Raw genomic sequence first — 19,744 nt, forward strand, 5'->3', positions numbered from 1 at the left:
TATTGCTTGGGGGGTGTGGAACGAGAGAAATAACAGGGTGTTCAATAATAAGATGAGGAGCTCTCATGCCAGTTTTATGGAGATATTGGGCCTCATGTATCTTTGGTCGAAACAGAGTACAGAGTTCTTAGGGACTACGTTTGATGACTTTGTTTTTAGATGGAACTCCTTATGTAATCACTGATGTATTAGCTTTCATTTCTTTTTCTTTTTTGGAGGCTACCTCGGCCTCCTTGTTCTGTGTTTTCCCTCTTTTCATCAATATATTATACTTTTCAAAAAAAATATATATATTTATGTTTTTATAAATTCCCCTGTTGATAGTTTTTCCCTTGATAAAGATGAAAGAGCTCCTATCCATTGATTAAAGAAATGGCTATCGAGTAGGAAACTAGTTATTAGGGGGAAAAACACAAGATTGATTGGGTAGCCTCAGGCCATACAATTGGTTTTTGTGGCTCCCCCTAACAATTCCCGAGAAGAGGTAGAGCTGAGCGAGCCCTCACTTAGGGGGGCCTATGCTGATACTTCAGGGGAAGCGGATACTCTAACATGTCGACCTTTACTCTAATCCTTGTCAGGAATAGTAGGTCCGGTAAAGCACTACATTTGATGTAAAACACTCTTTCTCTTCTATATGCTTCATTTCATCTGTTCATTCATTCGTCACAGACGAAACAGGACTTTTATTGGAATCCCCATCTAAATTCAGTGGGATGGGGAAGGAAAACATTTACCTTGCTTTAGATAATGAAATTATGGTATGGGTTCAAATGGGTATCCATTATCTATGCATTGAGCGAAATGTGTCATTTTCTCAACTGGAAAGCAGGATGTCACCCGAGCATTCCTGTGTTCTTGTCTCCCAGGGTATTGACAGTAGAATTAATAATCTCGACAAATCTGAGCTTTGGTGGCCTGAGTATGCTCCTCAAGGTCGTGAGATTGAGCCCCCCCCGACTTTGTACGGTTCGCCATGTTTGTGGTGGCAGGGTGTATCCGCAGGGATTAGTCCCACTTCCAAAGGTGATGGTGCTACGCTGGCGCACTAAAAAAGAATGGTCCTTAACAGAAAGCTCTATCTGAATACAACTGCTCATCTGTAAATTTTACATTTCTACGAGTATAACTATTCTATAACCTCTTTTCTGTGCTTGAGGTAAAAGTTGAGTGGATGCTACCCTGCTACCAAACCAAGAGGTTTTTATTCGTTTGCATTAGCATTGTGTGCCACTTCAACATTTATGTTCTTTAATATTCCCTAGTATTCTCTCATTCGTTTGTATATTTCTATCTTCTAAGCACTGATTGATTTCCCTATTGAAGTTCCTTGTTTGGACAACATAAACCGAGGTTTTTCAATGCTATGTTTCAGGCATAAGAATCTGAAACATTGAATGTTTCGGGGTCAATGTTTTGTTCAGTCTTAGCCAAATCTGGAATGGTCCTTCGAAACATTCCATAATGGCGAAAACTTTGAACCATGATGGGAATATAAAAATTAAGGGTTCATTGACCTTTTTTGCTTTCATTGTTTTTGTAACTTGAATAAAATGTGATTCCTTCTAAGTACTTTATGTGGATTGATGTAACCTTTTCAGTGGCTTGCGAAAAACATCAGTAAGAAAGCTGACAAGGCAACTCTGCCTAATGGAGCAAGTTTAATAGGTACTCTAATCTTGTTTATCATTCATAAGGATTTCTAGGCATAGTGACTCCTTGGTGTGGTCAAATGAATTATTATGCTACTTTATGTGCAGATAAGGGTTCTTTTGGACTAACAACCAATTCAGATATATCTACATCATCTGCAAAAGTTGTTTACCCTGATACTTCTCGGATGGTTATTTATGATCCAAGGCAGAAACCTGGTATGTGACCCTGATTGTTCTTGTTTTCTAGTTGACCTTATATGTTTAATTTTTGCATAATTAATATCCACTACAGATCAGAAAAGCATTTTCAAATTTAGAGCGATAAAGAAAGCAGATTAAGACAAAAAAAATATTTTAGTAATTAATTAAGAGTCGTGCTGGAGTGAGCTCAAGCTGGAACCTCATCACACTTCTTGACGTGAAAGTGGATAAGAACCATAGATTCTTTTTCACTCGTATCTCAGTGAAAAGAATCTATGATTCCCATACACTTTTACTTCAAGAAGTGTGATATGAGGTTCCAGCCTGAGGTCACTTCAGCATTATTCATTAATTAAACGTCTAGAACACTGTGATGAGTCACGGAAGAGCGTCACCTACTAAATTCTGACCTTCAAGTTTCTCACACTAGAACATTTATGACTTAATTGTCTCAATTTGACTGTAGGTACTGGATTCATTCCGAATGCATCAGCACCTGGACTTCCTGCTGTTTCTAGTTCAATAACATCTACTCCTGGCGCCGCTTTAGTTGGAGGTGGAACAACAAAGGCACTTGATGACATCTTGAAAGTAATGCCACCAACATTGGTAGCATTTATTGCACAATTGCCAGCTGTTGAGGGTACTATCTCAGACACCCTTGCTGTTTTTTATTGATTTATTCATTAAGTTTTGATCTTATTATTAACATTAGATTGTAGGCTGGCTCATTTTCTTTTTCATTCCATTTCACAAACTTCACATTATGAACAACGAGTTACACTTCTCTCAGCAAAGCTTTCTCTCTCAAAATTCTGGGAAGTAACTAGATTGGAGCTAAAAAATAGTTGAGGAATATTATTTGTAATATTATGTTCACATTTGACTTGGAAAGATAGTCATCATCATGTAGAGTCTGAATGAATGAATCCAGTTCTTCCATCCAATTCTCTATATAATTTTGTCTTCTGCTAATTCATGAATGAAACGAAGGATCAGGTACACAAAGTTGTTATACTGGTTGCCAACCCTTGGTTGCTTGAAGCTAGAGTGGGTCTGGCAGCAGGAATAAGGAAATTTGTGTTTTAAAGAAGACCTCGGGCATGGGCATCTAGGAAGTGTCCATAGTATATATATCAATAAGAGAATCATAGATGAAATGGTGAACACAAACATGGCATTATTAAAAGATACAGTTGCATCATTTCTACGTAAATAGATTCAAATTTCATAATGTAGAACACAGAAAAGTATATAATTTCATGATCTAGTTTAATGGAGAGTGTATCTTGAAAATGGTTGAGGTTTTGTGATACGGAACCCGCAAGTCCTAATTTCTTCTCATCAAAAGTGTGGTTCTAGAAAGGGAGTGTCATCTTACTGTAGAAAATTTGTCTTCAACCAAGTGCCTACCTGACTTAACCCTCCTTTATCTAGGGCTTGAAACAGGCAATCTTGTGAAAGAAACAACACTATACAAGCAGAGTTAAAAGTTGGCAGTCAAAACCTTTTTTTTATGGCTTGACAAGTTTGGACTGTTCGACATGCACGACACTGACTCTGTATGGGTCCATGTAATACTGTATTTTTTCTGCTGAATGAAACGAGAAGCTTCTTGCTATCTCTATTTTCAATCTAATTTCGTAGATTCTGGGATTTTACAGGGCCATCACCAGATGTGGACTTGGTATTGTCAATTTTGTTGCAGAACAGCATACCAATAGGACAAACAGGGAAATTGACAACTTCCCCACAGAAAATGCCAACAGGTCCTGCTGCAAGTACAAGTGATCTTTCTGGCTCAAACAAGTCACGTCCCAACCCAAGTGGTTCATCTTTCAAACCAACCAGAGAAGGGCAATCAGGAAAAAGAAAAGATTTCGACAGTATGTGTTGTCCTTCCCAGCTCTCTGTGTTATCGTTTCTGTATGACTGTACTAGGGCTGTCAATGGATTGGATCAGACCCAAAATCCGATCCATTCCGATAACCTCGGGCCTGGATCGATATTTTGGATTCTGATAAGGTTCCAATCCGATATCTTATCTGGTCAGATTTGGTTCAACCATTTCCCAATCTGATAAGGACCTGATCCGATAAAATGCTAGAAAGTGTATAAATTATATGATATAGTTGTTGAAATATGTGAGGTTTATATAGATTTTTATATATAAAATCGGGTTTGGCCCAATCGGCTCAGGTCTGGATCTTAATATTGAGATCCGATACTTATCGAATCACTCCTGGATCCGCTCTAATCCTTATTGGATTGGTACCAAATAGACCCGATCCATTGACAGCTCTACCATACAGTTGCAAACATATACTTGTTCATCCAAGATACTTTCAACTATGTTGTTTAGCAACTACAAATTTTGAGCTAAGTTATTTGTCAGATTGAATTGATCCACTAAAACTTCACGTTGAGTATAACTTGTTCCTTTTATAATAGAAGTTCAAACAATTCAAAAATCAGATTGCAATTTAAGATTTTAACTTAAATAAATTACAAGTTTTCTAAAATTTTCATGCATACAAAATGTTGAGATGACAAGGGGTCAGTTGAGCTCTTTAATCTCTAACCTTTAGTTGCTGTAAGTCCATAATTTTGATGATTGGGTTTTCTCATTATATTATAACAGGGAAAGAAGAAGATGAGACTGCGACAGTTCAAAGCCGACCTCTTCCAAGAGATGTTTTCAGGATTCGTCAGATCCAGAAATCTCGAGTAACAAATTCACAAACTGGATCAGCATCTGGTGGAAGTGTGTTTTCAGGAGAGCTATCTGGTAGTACTCAATGATGTACTAATTAACCTTTCTTTTTCCGCATTTTATTGTTAATTCTTTTCTGCTTGTATGTTTTATGTAATTCAGAAAAAAAAAATTTAATTCTAATAAATCTTATTTTATTTGACATTTAGTTGTAAGTTGGTATCAAGCATGTCCCCTCCAAATGATTTGATTAAGTTCAGAATTTGAGACTTCCCAAGAGAAAAAAAAAACATCCTCACTATTCCCACACGATTAGCCCAACGCCCAAAACCAAATGGAAAACACTAGCCTCCCTCAACTTCCATCGAACAGTTGAGATGATCAGTCTTTTTTGAGCAAAATGAATCCCTACATAGAAAAAAATGTACAATTCTTTGGAAGCCAAGTTAAGAAATCGAATATTTTCCTCTCATCTCAAACCCTGAGGCTAGAAACCTCCAAACAAAATGCCATATTTTCAAAAACACACATTGGGGGTACATATGGATCAAATCCATTAAAGTTGACAACTCATGATTCAACTCAAATAAGTTATATGGTAATGCCATAAATTTTTAATATTTTCATGCTAACATCCAACACCTCATGGGAATGGGACATTAGCATTGGCTTCGAGTGTCAAAGCATTTACTTTAAATATATATATATATATATATATATTTCAAAATACTTAAATATTTATAGTATTTATTATATAAATAAGCATTTATTGTTTAAAAGATTAATATATTCTTATCTTTTTCACTAAAAGACAAAACAATGAATGATTTTATTGAAAAAAAAAAGTGTTGGATAATGCTAATGTTCTCATGAAGTATTAGACGGTAACATTCCCCTTATGTAATAGTGTTTATTATATGAAAATAAATATATTTTTGTTCTGAAAAAAAAAAAAAATTCAATTAAGTCGTGATAAACCGACTTTAAAAAATATACTCGATCTGTACTTGGTTGACGTTGCAAGTGCACAGAATCATAGATCTTTTTCTACGGGATACACAAAATATTATTTATAGCGATAATTTCTTAACTGACTCCAACAGAACAGATGGTTTACTGTTGTTGGGTTGGTTCCGTGAAACTCGTTAATGAGTTTTTAGACTACTCTAACACCAGTTTGATATTTTCCAAGATGCAATTAAACTGTGGAAAATCATTCTCATAGAATTCATTTTTCCAAGGAATTTTTATCCCTTGAAAATGAATTCTCTAAAAACATGCATTAGCCCTGAATGCTTGGAATACTTTGAAATGTTTCAATTGAGATCGATTTGGTTTTCTCCTGACAAAAACCAATGTTTAATTAAATCCCACACTTAAGCCATCTTACTACATCAAGAGAGGTTTTTCGATGAGGGGTTTTCGAACCCTTAAGCTTGACTAGGGGGTGAGGAAACTGGCCTCTCTCCTAAAGCACCATATGTCCATATCTCACCCAAATCCCCCGAATACGTGCAATACCACACATACCAGGCAAGACTAGATAAATCTGTGTGGGTGGCCAATGAGAGGGTTTGGACTCAACCTCTCCCTGTTTGAATGGAGGCCCCGGCCACTATGCCCGACACTTGTTGCATGTAGATATTTAGCAGTCTTCTACGTACATTTACGACTATCAACCAAAGAAATACATTTACAATTGCAACTTCCTGCTCATTTCTGAATGATATGTACAAACATTGTAACACATTTGTAGCCCCCCAAACAAAAAAACAAAAAAAACTTCTCATATTTACTTCAATAATAAAAAATAAAAAAGAACGTGAACCAAGTCGCTCAACCACTACTATATCACCGAGGTGGTTTTACCTCTTCTCTTTCTTTGTTTTGGTCTTTTCAATTGACTCCATAGCTTCTTCAAAAGATTTCTGCAAGCCAAGCTCAATCAAATTAGTAAGTCCTAAAGTAAAATATCATGTGATCTGCTTAAAATTTATTCCATTCCTTTCATGTCAACTGATTTAATAATTAGTGATGAAGAGAAAAGAAGAAAAAAAAACAAAAACAGAATTTCACTCCAAGTAAACTTTTAAAGTTGAAATTCCATAAAGAGGTTGAAAATGCTGAACTATAAGGCTTGATGTTCTGTTCATTGATCCCAACCATCTGTAGCTTCAAAATTTTCTCAATGAAAACACCAATCATCCTTCATCCTAGGTCTTCATTCACTAATACAACCTTTGAAACAAGGTTGCATTTCCTGAGGCGTGATCATAGCCATCTCGACAACCCTTTGGGGTTGTGGGCCCAATGTTTATGGGGTCAATGAGCCTAATTTGGTGACATGTGAAATCTCCTGCTCCAAGGCTTTGATAGGACATCACAAAGGTTCTTTAAATGACCTTTCCCAACACCATCTCCAACCAAGAAGATTCTGGAAGGTTTAGCAAGAAAGCATGGGTCGTTAAAGCGAAAATTGGGCTACGATTACATAGGGGAATGAAGATGAGACTGTCGCTGGAAAATTTGATACAACCGAGACTAGACAATTTGTTCGAGTCATCTCAGTCTTATTTGGTATCGAGTTGAAAACCAAGATTAACGTGGTTGATAATGTTTGGATGTTTAATGACCTGTTTCGTTCTTTATTGGACTTATCTAAAATTTTCATCAAATTTGAATCTAATATTCGAACAATTAAACTATGGTCAGTACAATGAGTAGAGAATCTAGGCTTTTACAAATGTTTAAGAAGTAATTCAGGTTGACGACATTTGGATGTGCTGCAAATTGAGTGTAAACAGACATAATGGCACAGAGGTACAAAGAAAAGGGAAATGTACTAGCCATAACATCGAGAATATTAGAACAAAAAAGCAAATAAAAGATGAATTCCATACCCCAGGATTACGCATCTTCCACAGTGCTTCCCCAGTTCTCCCAATAAGAACTGCACCACCTAATAAGACACTACACACCAAAAACAACATTTTGAGGTCAGGGAAAGTAAAATATAAAAAAAAATACTTTCAAATGGTATATAAAAGCACAAAACATATCTAACAACAACAAACACCTCCAATCAGATATGTCTGCCATGATGATTAAGATTAAGATTAAGTCTGGGCACCCAAAAATGGCTTTGAAATCACTCACCATAAAGATGACCAATATTGCAATACAAATCCATGAATATCATCATCATTTCTACCATTTTGGGATTGATTGAATAATTCTTGTTCCTTCATTAAATTATGTCAAAACCTGTCTTTTGTCATTGCAAGTGTGATCACATCCACTCAACGAATGTAACAGTGTACAATAACAAGCCAAAGACCTGGGGGTCAGCTAAACAAATCATATTCCTCCATTCCATTATGTCGTCAAATTTTATGTTATCTAGACTTTGAGAGTGAAATTCATACTACTTTCGCTATCTCCACCTACATTCTTTTGGGTCTTCTTGTTGCTTTTTTTATAATCTTCAACATGAACATTTCTTCTAAGTGGGGACTGTAATCAACCTTCGTTGAACATACCCTTTCTATAATTTGGTACTGAAAATCACTCACCATAAAGATGACATCCATGAATAACATATCATCATCATTCCAAAAGTTTGGGATTTGATTAATTGGGCCTTGTTCCGCTATGTCAAAAACCATATCTTTTGTCATTGTTTTGCAAGTGGGTCGTACAACAAAGCCTTATTTCAAAGATTTAGGGTCAGCTAAACAAATCGTATTCCTCCATTTTACTCTGTCCTAAGTCTAGTGATGTTATCGAGACTTTGAGAGTGAATTTATATCTACTTTCATTATCATTCTTTTGGGTCTTCTTCTCCCTCTCTTTTATGGTCTTCAACTCGAACATTTCTTCTAATTGGGGCTATAATCAACCTTCATTGAACATACCCATTCTCTAAATTGATATGAATATGAATAGTCATAATTAATATACCATTTTTACAAAAAAAAAATTAAAAAATTACCCAGCAAAGGCAAGATTGAGAAGCAAACTGCGCGCCAAATGAAGAGGATTGAAATCTTGCACATTGGAAGGCGCGGTTCTTCTTCTGTAATTACTCTGATTCTTCTTAGTGCTGCTGCTTTTCTGATTAAAGCCGCCATCCCCATGACCAGCAGCATTATTAGTAGATCTGCGATAATTATAATAATAATTATAGTCAGCACGCTTTCGATCATCGCTGAGAATCTCGTAAGCCTCGGAGAGCTGTTTGAATCTTTGGGTTGCTCTATCTCTGACGACCTTGGAGGATTGAATGTGCTTATCTGGGTGAAATTTTAAAGCCAATTTCCTGAAAGCTTCCTTTATTTCTTCTTTGCTTGCTTTATTACTTACTCCTAACACCTTGTAATGATCCCCCATCTTCCAACACTCACCACTGCAACAATTCCTTTATTCTTCCTCAAATACCTAAATACAACTAATATCTGTACCGTGTTCATTTCAAGGCCATGAAAATTCTTTAACTAACTAAGGGTTTTAATTTTTTATTATTATTATAAATAATTTATATAATATAAATAGATAGTTGTTGTTGCCACACCAATTTTTACTAACGCCACACCAACTGTATACAATTTTTTTAATATTATATTAAATTTATGAGTACTGGCACCCGGACCTTACATATTACATCTCAATTTAAAATAAAGAAAATGAATTTTTTCCAAAGCATACGCAACTTATGTCCAAATTCTGGTTTTGATATATTGTTCATTTTAATTCCCAAAACATGTATTTTAAGTGAATTCGTCATTTTTATAATTGATGATTTCATTGGTATATCTGTGAATTTATAGATATTAAAGTGATATAAAAATGACGAATGCATGTTTTAGGAATTACAATGAACAGTGTATCCAACACGGAATTTCGTCTTGTTCAATGCACGAAATGGAGATTCATCCTAAAGAAAATAAGTGAATTGTTAATGTGGAGAGGTTCTTAGGTTTTTCCACTCCTTGAGATATTCATTGATGTGGATGATGCTTATACACACCCCAATTTGAATGGGTCTCACTCGAAAAATGATTAAAAAAATGACATATTTTTATTAAAAAAAATCGTCAACAGGCCTAAGGGCCAAAATCTTCAAAATTCGATATTTTCATTCAAATCAAAAGTCATAGGACTTCTAAATAGTCATATAGGCCCATAATAAAGTTTATATAATTTTTAAAATCTACCCCTATTTCTAATCTAACCTCAAGCCCATGTTCTCACTAAATCCAACCTCATTCCCAACTCAATCATATACATACTTTAACCTAATCAAATCCAACCCAACCCCTAAGCCCGTTGGACTTAAACCAATCATAAATCCAACTCAACATAAACTATTACCCAATCCCCAATCCCCAATCCCCAATTCTCAAATCCATAATATTCTCCCAACACATTCCTTAAATCATTCCTCAAATCACTCTCCCATCCTATCCTACCTTACTCTATCTTATTATTCTCCCAACACATTCCTTAAATCATTCTACCACTTTATCCTATTCTACATGTAACCTACCTTCCACATGTCATCCTACAAACAACCTCCCAAAATCTTAAGATAAATTTCATTCATACCCTCATATAATTGAGAAATTTTAAAGAAAAAAAAATTGTCATTTCCATTTGTTTTTAGGATTGGATTCTTTTATCCTTAAAAATCATCTCCCAATTCTATATAAATCCCATATTCTCACAAATCCAAAAAAAACATGCTCTCAAGTATTCTCTCTTAAACTTTCATCTCAAAACATACTCTCATCAATCTCACTCAATTCTTTTTATTTTCTCTTCTCCAAAATTCTAACACAAATACATCATTAAAAACAAGAAAAAAAGGTTAAAACTTTAAGATAGGTATAAGAAATAATTTCCCCCTCTCCATCTCATTCTCCTAACTTCCTTTTATTTCTTCATTTTCAATTTTTTTGGAGGTCTACCTCTATAAAAATGTAAATACTTGTAGTCTAGTCATCATGGGATCCCTCTAATAATGAGGTGACCCCCATGATCTAGGTCCAAAATAAAATCCCTCTAAGTTTGAAGGTAAAATATTTTCTTTTCTACTGATTTTCTCTTTTAAATTAAAAAAAAAAATGAAAATGATCAATGCATAGATTACCACTCAATGTGAAGGAAATAGGGTGACTAACACTTTTCCTATTTCCTAAAATAGACCCCTTATCTAGATATTAGGTAAGCTAGTCCCTTATCCGTATGAGAGTCACTGCAAAAATAATTTTTTTTAAATTATCTTTTGGGTGCTCATTCACACCTTATTCTAAAAAAGAATAGTGACTACTCCAAATTCGAGTAGAGATTGAGATTTCCATGAAAAATCAATGTCTACAATGCTGATGATCTTGATCAAGAAGTTCCTCATCGAATCCTCCTTAATTCAGGTAGTTGAAAACGGTTGGAAGAAGGATCGAGGAATTTGATATGAAATGTAATAACGCACTGAAGGTCAGTGCGACCATAGTTCAGACCTAGAAATGGTTCCTTGTGAAGACAAAGAAAAATAACACTTGGCTTGCTTTCTCTTCTCGTCTTTCTACCTCATATGATGTGATCAAAATGGTCCTCACAAGTGAAAATAAGTAAAAGTTGAATTGCCAATAGAAATGTTTTTTTTTTTTTTTTTTTTTCTATTTTTTGAGTTTAAGATTTTATATGAGTCTAATCATAACTGTAAACATCTGCTGAAATTATTTGAACAATATTATAATGTTTTGTAATGTTGAGATTATAATTTGAGCCACACTTTTGTAATGTTTGAATATTCTGTTTTAATTTTTAATTAGGGTATGATAAATAATTTAAGAAATTGGAGTGTAACAAGTAAAAGTTATTGTGCCAATAACAACTCTCAAATTTCATGTTAAGGTGGGGGCATTTTCGAAATCCAAGTTTTGGTGTCAAAGCACTTTTACTCTGCCTTCTCTCTTTATAATAGTAAAGAATTGAAGGTAACATGTTCAAAGGCACATGGATTGATATAGTACAAATTTATAATTTAAAAATTATATTTTTTAACTGGAAAGCTTGTTTTTAATAAGTTTAATTACTCATTGTTGGTGGGATTTGAGCCCTAATCTCTAACATCAACTAAACAAATTAGTACATGCTATAATTTAAAATATTGATTAAAGGGTTTATGAAGATTTGATAAAAGGGACACTTCTATAAATTTAAAAATTAAACAACACGATTATATTGTCGTAGGTGGAAATTTTCTTATTTTTTATATATGCCAAAATGCTATTTGATTATATTAAATTTAAATATAAAATTGGAGGCATTCATGACCACTTAGCTCCTTTTGTGTCAAACCACTTCCACTCCGCATTCTCTTGTCATACGAATAATAATGGTAAAGTTTTGAGTGAGTATTTTAAATCCCCCTCCCTTCTCTCTCTCATTCTCTCAAAGTGGGGTATCAATGATGCATCGAGAAACACAAGATGAGGTCTAACCCTGGACGTTCATTGACCCAATCAAACTCTCAACTAAAATGATTATCTATTAACATAGATGATTAAATGTCAAAAAATACCCTCATATTGTTTGGATTGTGAAAAACGTCCATTGATTAACATAATCCAACTACATTCAATTTAATCAATTTCAACATTGTAACTATGAGAACCCTATTCATTATCAACCATATTTCTCATTAATCTCAATCCAATTTCATATGTTTCATTCTAATCTCATTATTTTTATCTCAATTTCAACATTTTAAATCCAATCCTACATAATGTTCCAACCCAAAAGTATTCTTTGACCACTGCTTCGAATCTCCAAAGCCAAAAAAATAAAAAAAAAATAAAAAACAGAAAAAAATAAAAATATGAAATAATGAAAATAAAATAAAATTAATAATACCCTCTTACTCTAAATAACTATATTAGTTCTATCCATGTGTGTGATCTTCTGGTAAGATTTTGAAAAAGTAGAAGAAAATGGATTATTTGGTATTAAAAAAGAAAAAGAAATTCTCAAAGAGAAGAGTTGAAGAAGTTAAAGAAGTTGAAGATGATGACATATTTAAAAATAAAGGTATTAGTCTATCCTCAATGACAGGGTGACATGTGTAGTGAAAAACCCCACACAACAAAATAACACGTGGCACCAACAAAGGTTATGGCTCCTGGGATGAATTACTATTTACATTTGTCCTCTGATCGGTCCAGTAAAAAAGGTGTGGAACGTCACTCCAGATTCGAGAAGGCTCTCTTCATACAGGCCATGTGTCCTTGTCTTTGAAAAGATAGTCGGTTGATTGAAGTTGCAGCTACGGCCTTTAATTTCTCTCTGAGAAGTCACAACCCCCCACGCTCACAATCACAATCACTAGCAAAGAAAAACATCAAAGGTTGTTGGTAATCTCTCTCTCTCATCAGAGTACAATGAAAATTTTTTGGAGTTAGGGTTTCGCAGGTCAAGAAATCCAAAAATGTGATCTTTTTCTTGAGTATGTTTTGTTCATTCGACGATTAAAACGAAGAAAATTTGGAAACTTTTACGTATGATTTAAAAATTTAGACGTTTTCTTAGATTTTTCCAAGACCCAATTTGTTAAAAGTAGCAAAAAAAAATTTTTAATAAAATTCCAAATATATTCCTTCTGTTTTTTTCCAAATATCTTATCTTGTATATATATGGATCATTGGGTGTGGGTTTATGGTCTATGTTTTTCTCTAATTCTTGTTGCAAATTACTGATCCAGCACTGTTTGTTTTGTTTATTTTGTATATAATAGAAATCTTTCAAACAAATAGGAATGAAAGGTGAAGGCAAATACGTACCACCTCCTTACATTCCATTGGGACAGTCAGATTTGGAAGCGGAGCTTGTCCCACCGAATCCGAATGTCGGTCTAATCGCCGCTCCTCGTCCTCGGATAAATGAGGATTCTACACAGTGGACATCTGGAATCTGTGCTTGCTGTGATGACATGCAAAGCTGTAGGCTACTTTTTGCCCCCTTTGATTTCTTGATTTATCTGAAAGAAGTACACACAAATTTTGATTTCTTGATTTATCTGAAAGAAATACATACAAATTTATGGAAGGTGCAACTTGATTATTTTGATTATTTTTTTTTCTCTAATTGTGATAGATTGTTTATGTTATCTCATTGCCACTACTATTATAGTTAGTTGTACTAAATGGCCGAGGTGTAAGCGCTTACAATTACCAATACCCACTTTTGATTTGGATTAAAAATCTAAGATGGACCACAAAACTTGAAAAATAGTGCCTCAAAGAAGTCATGTAGAGAACTATTTTTTTATTCATCTACAACAATGAAATAAAGCCTTATCCCAAGATTTGGGATTGGCTTAGTGAGCCAAATCTTATGTTATTGAGAGAAAGTTCATATTTGTTTTTATTGTCCCCATCCAAGTTCTTTTGGGTTTTCCTCTCACCCTTTCAGACCCTCAACGTGAATATTTCTTTTAAGGCTGTAATTACTAATAAGAGTTTATCCCCTATTGGAGTTACTACTACAATTTTTTTTTTTTTTTTGATCCAGTAATTTCTATTTATATTTTATCTTTCCTAGTATTTGCACTCATCCATCTCTATTATGCTCAATTTATTAACATGATGCTTCTTGACTACTTAACATTTATTCCACAAAGAGTAATGGGTCTTACTTCCATATTATAAAATTTTACTTTTAGTTTGATTGGTATTCATTTGTCACATAATACTCTAGAAGTGTCCTCCACTTTAACCATCCAGCTCTAATTCAATGGGCAACATCTTTCTCAATCTCTATTCTAATTATCATAGACCTAAGGACAAGATAACAAAATTAATCTCCTCAAGGTATTTCTAAACCATCAATGTCAACTGGGTGTTCCTCTTCTTGGGTGTCAGTTCTAAGTGTAGACCCCACATACTCAAATGATCATGTGCAGATATCAAGATGGAGGATGATCAAATGTGGGGTCATGAATGGTATAAGAATTAGTGGATGAAGGTGAGAATGGGGAGAAAAACTTTCTTTCTAACCTTTATGCATGAAAATTTATAGTTTGAACACTATAGTGGGGAAGGAAGGTTGTGGTAAATTTGAGGATTGTGAATGTTATGTTCAAGAATTAATTTTATCAGGAACAAGTGGTGGTGGTGCTGAAGTTGAGAATAGTTGATGCTTTTATATTTAAGAATTTTTTTTATCGAAATGAGTGGAGGGATATTACTTATTAGTTGTTGGCTTCTTTGGTTTAAGATAATGAGGATGCATATGTTGGGTCGTGTTTCCTTGAAGATTTTGGAGATTGAAAATTTCTTAAGATGTTAAAGATTAGTCTTATCATTGGTCATTTACAATTTGTAGATGGCACAACTTTCTTCTCTAATGCACCACATAGACAATTAAGGCTCTAGAAATGTATCCTAGGGTATTTTGAAGTTGTTCCCATAAATATTACAAATGGCAAAGTGTTTGGAGTGGGTGAAGTTGGTAATATTGAAAATTTAGACTCAGCTCTGGGATGCGAGACAAGAAATCTTCCTACTAGATATCTTGGTATGCCTTTTCACAAGCTATATTGAAGGCTACTTTGGGGCTTGATTATGAAAATTTGGTGCAGTTTTATTTACAAAAGTACAGTTTTATGTGTCCAAGCCCAGCCATCCCAGAGCTGAGTCTAAATTTTCAATATTACCAATAGGTGTAGTTTTAGTTGGTTGGTCCAATCTTTATATGAGCATGGCTTGGGCTAGGATTTTATGGCCCATTTAGGACCGATCCATTTACAGCCGGGTCCCTTTAGGATGTAGAAGATTGAATTCCCTACTTGCCATAATATACTTTCCCTTGTTTGATCGTTTTTTTTTAGTAAGTATAAATTTTATTAAAAAGGAAGGCAAATACAACTGTTGGTTGAGATGACGAATAAAAGCTAAGCACCTAACTATCACAGAGTCTCATCTAAAGACGACGTCCTCAAAGAAGACCCCCTTAAATTCAAGACACAACTTGCACCAAAAGAACAGCAGCCCCAAAATATTCATTACAACATCCCGAAAAGAGGAAGCTACCTCTTTGACGATCCTCTTATTCCTTTCCATCCACATCCCCCAGGTAGCAAAAGGAAGAAACCTCCAAATGATTTTCTTTCTCCCCAAAAACAAGGAAGAGTCCCAACTTTGTAATAAAAAAAAGTAATGAGTTTAGGTTCACCCAGAAGACTTCGAAAAGCCCAAAGAAATGGGACCAAGTGGAATGCCATAAGTTGCAATGCATCAAAATGTGATTAACTGACTCACCATTCGAATTACAAAGATGGCAAAAGTTTGGAGTAACAAAACTCTGTTTAATTACGTAATCAAGAGTAGATAGCTTCAAATGTACTATTATTATATGATTTAAATCTAAACCATTGTCTCAGTGTAACCCAAATGTATGCATATACTCTTTTTTTTGTTGGCTAAACATGTGCATATTTTCATTACTATCTGGCATTTCCATTTTCCATTTTAGGTGCTAAAATAGCTTATGAGACTCATGGGGTGGTTGATCAAGTAATGAATATTGTTTAGCATGTTTGAAGCACGTAACACATCAACTAATTACAGTGTTTGTTGCTTTTACACAGGTTGTATAGGCCTTTTATGCCCTTGCTACTTGTTTGGTAAGAACGCTGAATTTTTGGGTTCCGGAACTTTGGCTGGTTCGTGCATGACCCATTTTATTTTGTGGGGTCTTGTTAATGCACTCTGCTGTCTGTTGACCGACGGTATTCTGTTGGGGTTACCGGGTTGCTTTGTTGCATGTTATGCATGTGGCTACCGCAGATCTCTACGGTCAAAATATAATCTTCCGGTATGATGTCAACTTCTATATGCTGTTTTATGCTGCTCTGTATTAGAGTTTTTAACATAGGGTTTTGACTTTCATGGTTGTGGGGGAGAAATGTTTTGTCTTGACGCTATACTTCACACATTGCCTGTCTAAGAGTAAGTCCAAAATGTTAAGTCAGTGAAAGTGAACAACATCCTAGGACATATCCCAAAATCTAATCAATTTATCTGGTCTTGAGTTTTTTATTTATTTTATTCTTCTAAAAACCAAACAATGACAGAACAATGGAGAAGTAAGGTCCCATTCAAAGCTCATCATCGTCAGCTTCAAAGCCTTCCAAAAATCTGGGATGGGCTGATCAGGACATATTAGGAGATGGCAAAGTTTTTGACACTGGCTTACTACCTGACAGTACCCTATGGAGAAGTAAGGTCCTATTCAAAGCTCATCATCGTCAGCTTCAAAGCCTTACACCAAAAATTTGGGATTGGCTGATCAGGATATATTAAGAGATTGCAAAGATTTGACACTGGCTTACTACCTGACGGTACCCTCCTTTGTCTGGGTTGGCAGTGAGTATAAAAGAAACTGTTGGTGAGAGAGGGAGAGAGAGAGTTCCCTAAGATGGTGTGAACCCTATCTTAAGGTCGAAATGTGGATGGTGCAAATTACATGGCACAAAGTGGTCCTGTTTTATGGGGCCACCAGAAAGGCCCCTAAAATAGATAAGATTAGCTGTCAAGGGAAGAATCATAGATCAAACTGTGGGATCCTTTGATCATTATGTGGTCTATGGCTTATCCAAGTGGTAGATCACCATTTGAGTGGTCAAGAAAATGGTGGAACACATGACTGTTATATAGCATCAAGTAGTATGGAACTTTCCTATTGTTCACAAAATAAAAACACTTTCACTTAAACTTATAATCAAATAGAGGGGGCAAGTACAAAATGGTTTCTACACTATCTTGAATACTCTTCTAGAGCCATATTGTCTGTAAGATTGATGTTATGAGGCTGATCTACCTTTCTCAATCTGATCAGCTTTTAATCTAACTCTCTGAATCCATTGCTACTTATGATGCCAATCCTTTGCCGTCTGCTGGGCATAATATCTAGTTGATTTTCTGGTTGGTATTTAGCTGCTTGATTTATTTTTATTTTTAAAAGAATTGCTGACTCCGTAAGCCAGAAATACGCCTCTGAGGATTTGGGATCCGTCTTACATCCAAATTGTTTTACCATGGATGGGGTGAGAGGGTTTGGAGTCCTATACTTTGTAGGAGAATAAGGGATAAAACAATTGGGGTTAGTGGAGCCAAATTTGTATGCCAAAAAGAAATTGGTGGTGTATGAATTAGATAGTTAGGGCCAGTGAATGTGGCTCGTTTGGGGAAGTGGTTGTGGAGATTTGGTGAGGAGGGTCCAAACCTTTGGAAGGATGTCATCAAGGCGAAGAAGTATGGGGTTGACAGTTATTGATGCTTTAGCTTTTCTTTGTGTTGTTGCTCTTTGAGAGAGGCTTCCTCGGCCTCCTTGTACTTTGTTATCTCTCTTTTTTCAATATATTATAAAATAAAATAAAAGTATGGGGTTGACAGGTTCTGTTGGGAAAGTAAACTAGTAACCTCTGTCATGGCTGTGGTTGTTGGAAAGTGATTTAGAAAACTTGTGGCCAGATGTTTCAGAAGATCATTTTCAAGGTGGAGATTAGGAATAGGATTAGGTTTTGAGAAGACCGATCAGTTGGATGTTCACCTCTTAAAGAGTGTTTTCCAAACTTACATTCCATTTCTCAAAAAATAAGAGGTGCCAATCAGTGATTTCTTTGTCCCTTCTGGAGAACACTTTTCTTGGGATCTTGGGTTTAGAAGAGGCTTTAACGATCGGGAAGAGGTTGTTATCGTATCTCACAGGGTCATGTGTATGCAGTATTTTGATAGTAAACTCAACTATTCTAAATAATTATTCCATTCTTCTCACCTTTCCTGACTAAGTTACACCACTCATAATATAGGTACATATCAGATGATTAGAAGACATGACAGGACTCTTTCCGGATGCTCGCCGAAGCTTTCACATAGAGTTTTCAAAGGGGAGTAAGCGGGCTCATACGAAGGAGAAATATTTTCCTTACTAACTTAGTAAGATTTTAAGCCTTACTAAGGGTCGTTTTGCTCAAATGGATTACCACATCAGCACTCCAAGACCACAGCCCTCTAAGTTTCTTCGAAAAACTCTGACCTGAAAAAAGAAAGAAAAAAGTTTCAAAAAAACAATTTAATTTGAGCTTGATCCAAGGTTTTGAAAATGGAAGGCTACCAGAACTTCCACATAACTCCCAAACTTAAAATTGAAATTCAACGGTTAAAAATAACTTTTTTTAGATTTTTTTTTTTTTTTTACAACTTTCATAGAATTTCGTCCTCTACAACCTGAAGCTTCGGATCGTGTTTTTGGATGCCAAGAGATGAGCCCAAGGGCCCTTAGGGGGGGTGAAATCCTTACAAAGGCTAGTCGGACTGTAAGAAAAGTATATATAGGAGTGACAGTCACACATATTGTAATAATTTGTGGATTAGCTATCATTCACTTTGTCCTAGTAGGATGGTTATCTGGGTAAACTATGTACCCATTTTGGTATATAACAATGTCAATTGAAATTCTCTTTACACTATTGACTTGTTTTTAAGTTCACCCTTCTGCTTTGATATTTTCTAAACAGGAAGCACCCTGTGGAGACCTAACAACTCATGTGTTCTGCCACTTATGTGCCATTTGTCAAGAGTACAGGGAGATCCGTGACAGGTCAGGCAACTCCTATCAATCTGACATTAAACTTGCAGAAGTTACGGCTCCACCAGTTCAAACAATGGAGTCAACTCCCAAAGAATAAAGCAGTAATGGTGACATCCCAGTCTTTCCACATTTTCCTGACAGATGGTTTTTGTTTTTAGGCTTTACTCACCCCATCAAAGGAATTCTTCCTCTGGCAGCATATGTTGTATTTTAGTTCTAAGCTACTTACTGAAAGACCAAAAGAGAAAATTTTAGGTCCCATCTATTCTGATCTATTGAACCGGCTCTGGATATATGTATATTCAGAAACCTAGTTAGATTGGATCTAAAATATGTTTACGAACAGATCAATATTGCATTACTCTGATTAATTGTGGGAATGGACATTATACTTGGCTCAACATTTAGTGTGATTTTTTCTGGACCAATATACCCATGTACATTATCTGAGAAGAATGTGTGGATGATGTTCTTGGTTATCTGTTTCGTTCACTCGTGAGAGTCGGACTTCTGATGTTCAACTCAC

General features: G+C 35.2%; 3 protein-coding genes across 11 annotated transcripts in view; 2 read left to right on the forward strand and 1 right to left on the reverse strand.

Moving 5' to 3' along the window:
• The window catches only part of CSTF77 (Tetratricopeptide repeat (TPR)-like superfamily protein), a 35,040-nt gene extending 30,267 nt beyond the window's left edge, over positions 1–4,773 (forward strand). For 3 of the 5 annotated variants that reach the window (XM_086446459.1, XM_086446458.1, XM_086446461.1), the window contains 5 exons: positions 1,602–1,668; positions 1,761–1,871; positions 2,323–2,499; positions 3,521–3,742; positions 4,498–4,773. In XM_086446459.1, coding sequence (XP_086302585.1) covers positions 1,602–1,668; positions 1,761–1,871; positions 2,323–2,499; positions 3,521–3,742; positions 4,498–4,658 — 738 coding nt within the window. In that variant the 3' untranslated portion in view covers positions 4,659–4,773. Of the gene's footprint in view, positions 1–1,601; positions 1,669–1,760; positions 1,872–2,322; positions 2,500–3,293; positions 3,437–3,503; positions 3,743–4,497 lie in introns of those variants that run through there. The other 2 variants (XM_086446463.1, XM_086446462.1) reach the window with 2 other exon arrangements.
• A 1,488-nt stretch (positions 4,774–6,261) lies between these two features.
• Positions 6,262–9,057, reverse strand: LOC147400680 (Chaperone DnaJ-domain superfamily protein). Its single transcript, XM_086446471.1, has 3 exons — positions 8,561–9,057; positions 7,470–7,539; positions 6,262–6,497 (listed from the first exon to the last, which is right to left on the reverse strand). Exons 1-3 carry the CDS (start codon positions 8,956–8,958, stop codon positions 6,435–6,437), a joined length of 531 nt encoding a protein of 176 aa, XP_086302597.1. The 5' UTR covers positions 8,959–9,057; the 3' UTR covers positions 6,262–6,434.
• Positions 9,058–12,820: 3,763 nt separating this feature from the next.
• Positions 12,821–19,631, forward strand: LOC147400681 (PLAC8 family protein). 5 transcript variants are annotated; one of them, XM_086446484.1, is made up of 4 exons: positions 12,821–12,973; positions 13,361–13,565; positions 16,214–16,440; positions 19,145–19,631. In XM_086446484.1, exons 2-4 carry the CDS (start codon positions 13,382–13,384, stop codon positions 19,313–19,315), a joined length of 582 nt encoding a protein of 193 aa, XP_086302610.1. In that variant the 5' UTR covers positions 12,821–12,973; positions 13,361–13,381; the 3' UTR covers positions 19,316–19,631. The 5 variants fall into 5 exon arrangements, with proteins under 5 accessions (XP_086302610.1, XP_086302606.1, XP_086302607.1 ...); XM_086446480.1 differs by having other exon boundaries at positions 12,825–12,980; XM_086446481.1 differs by having other exon boundaries at positions 12,837–13,056.
• The last annotated feature ends 113 nt before the right edge of the window (positions 19,632–19,744 follow it).

The sequence above is a fragment of the Akebia trifoliata genome, chromosome 6 (assembly GCF_017979445.1).
Source record: "Akebia trifoliata isolate Shusen 1 chromosome 6, ASM1797944v1, whole genome shotgun sequence".
Taxonomy (NCBI): domain Eukaryota; kingdom Viridiplantae; phylum Streptophyta; class Magnoliopsida; order Ranunculales; family Lardizabalaceae; genus Akebia; species Akebia trifoliata.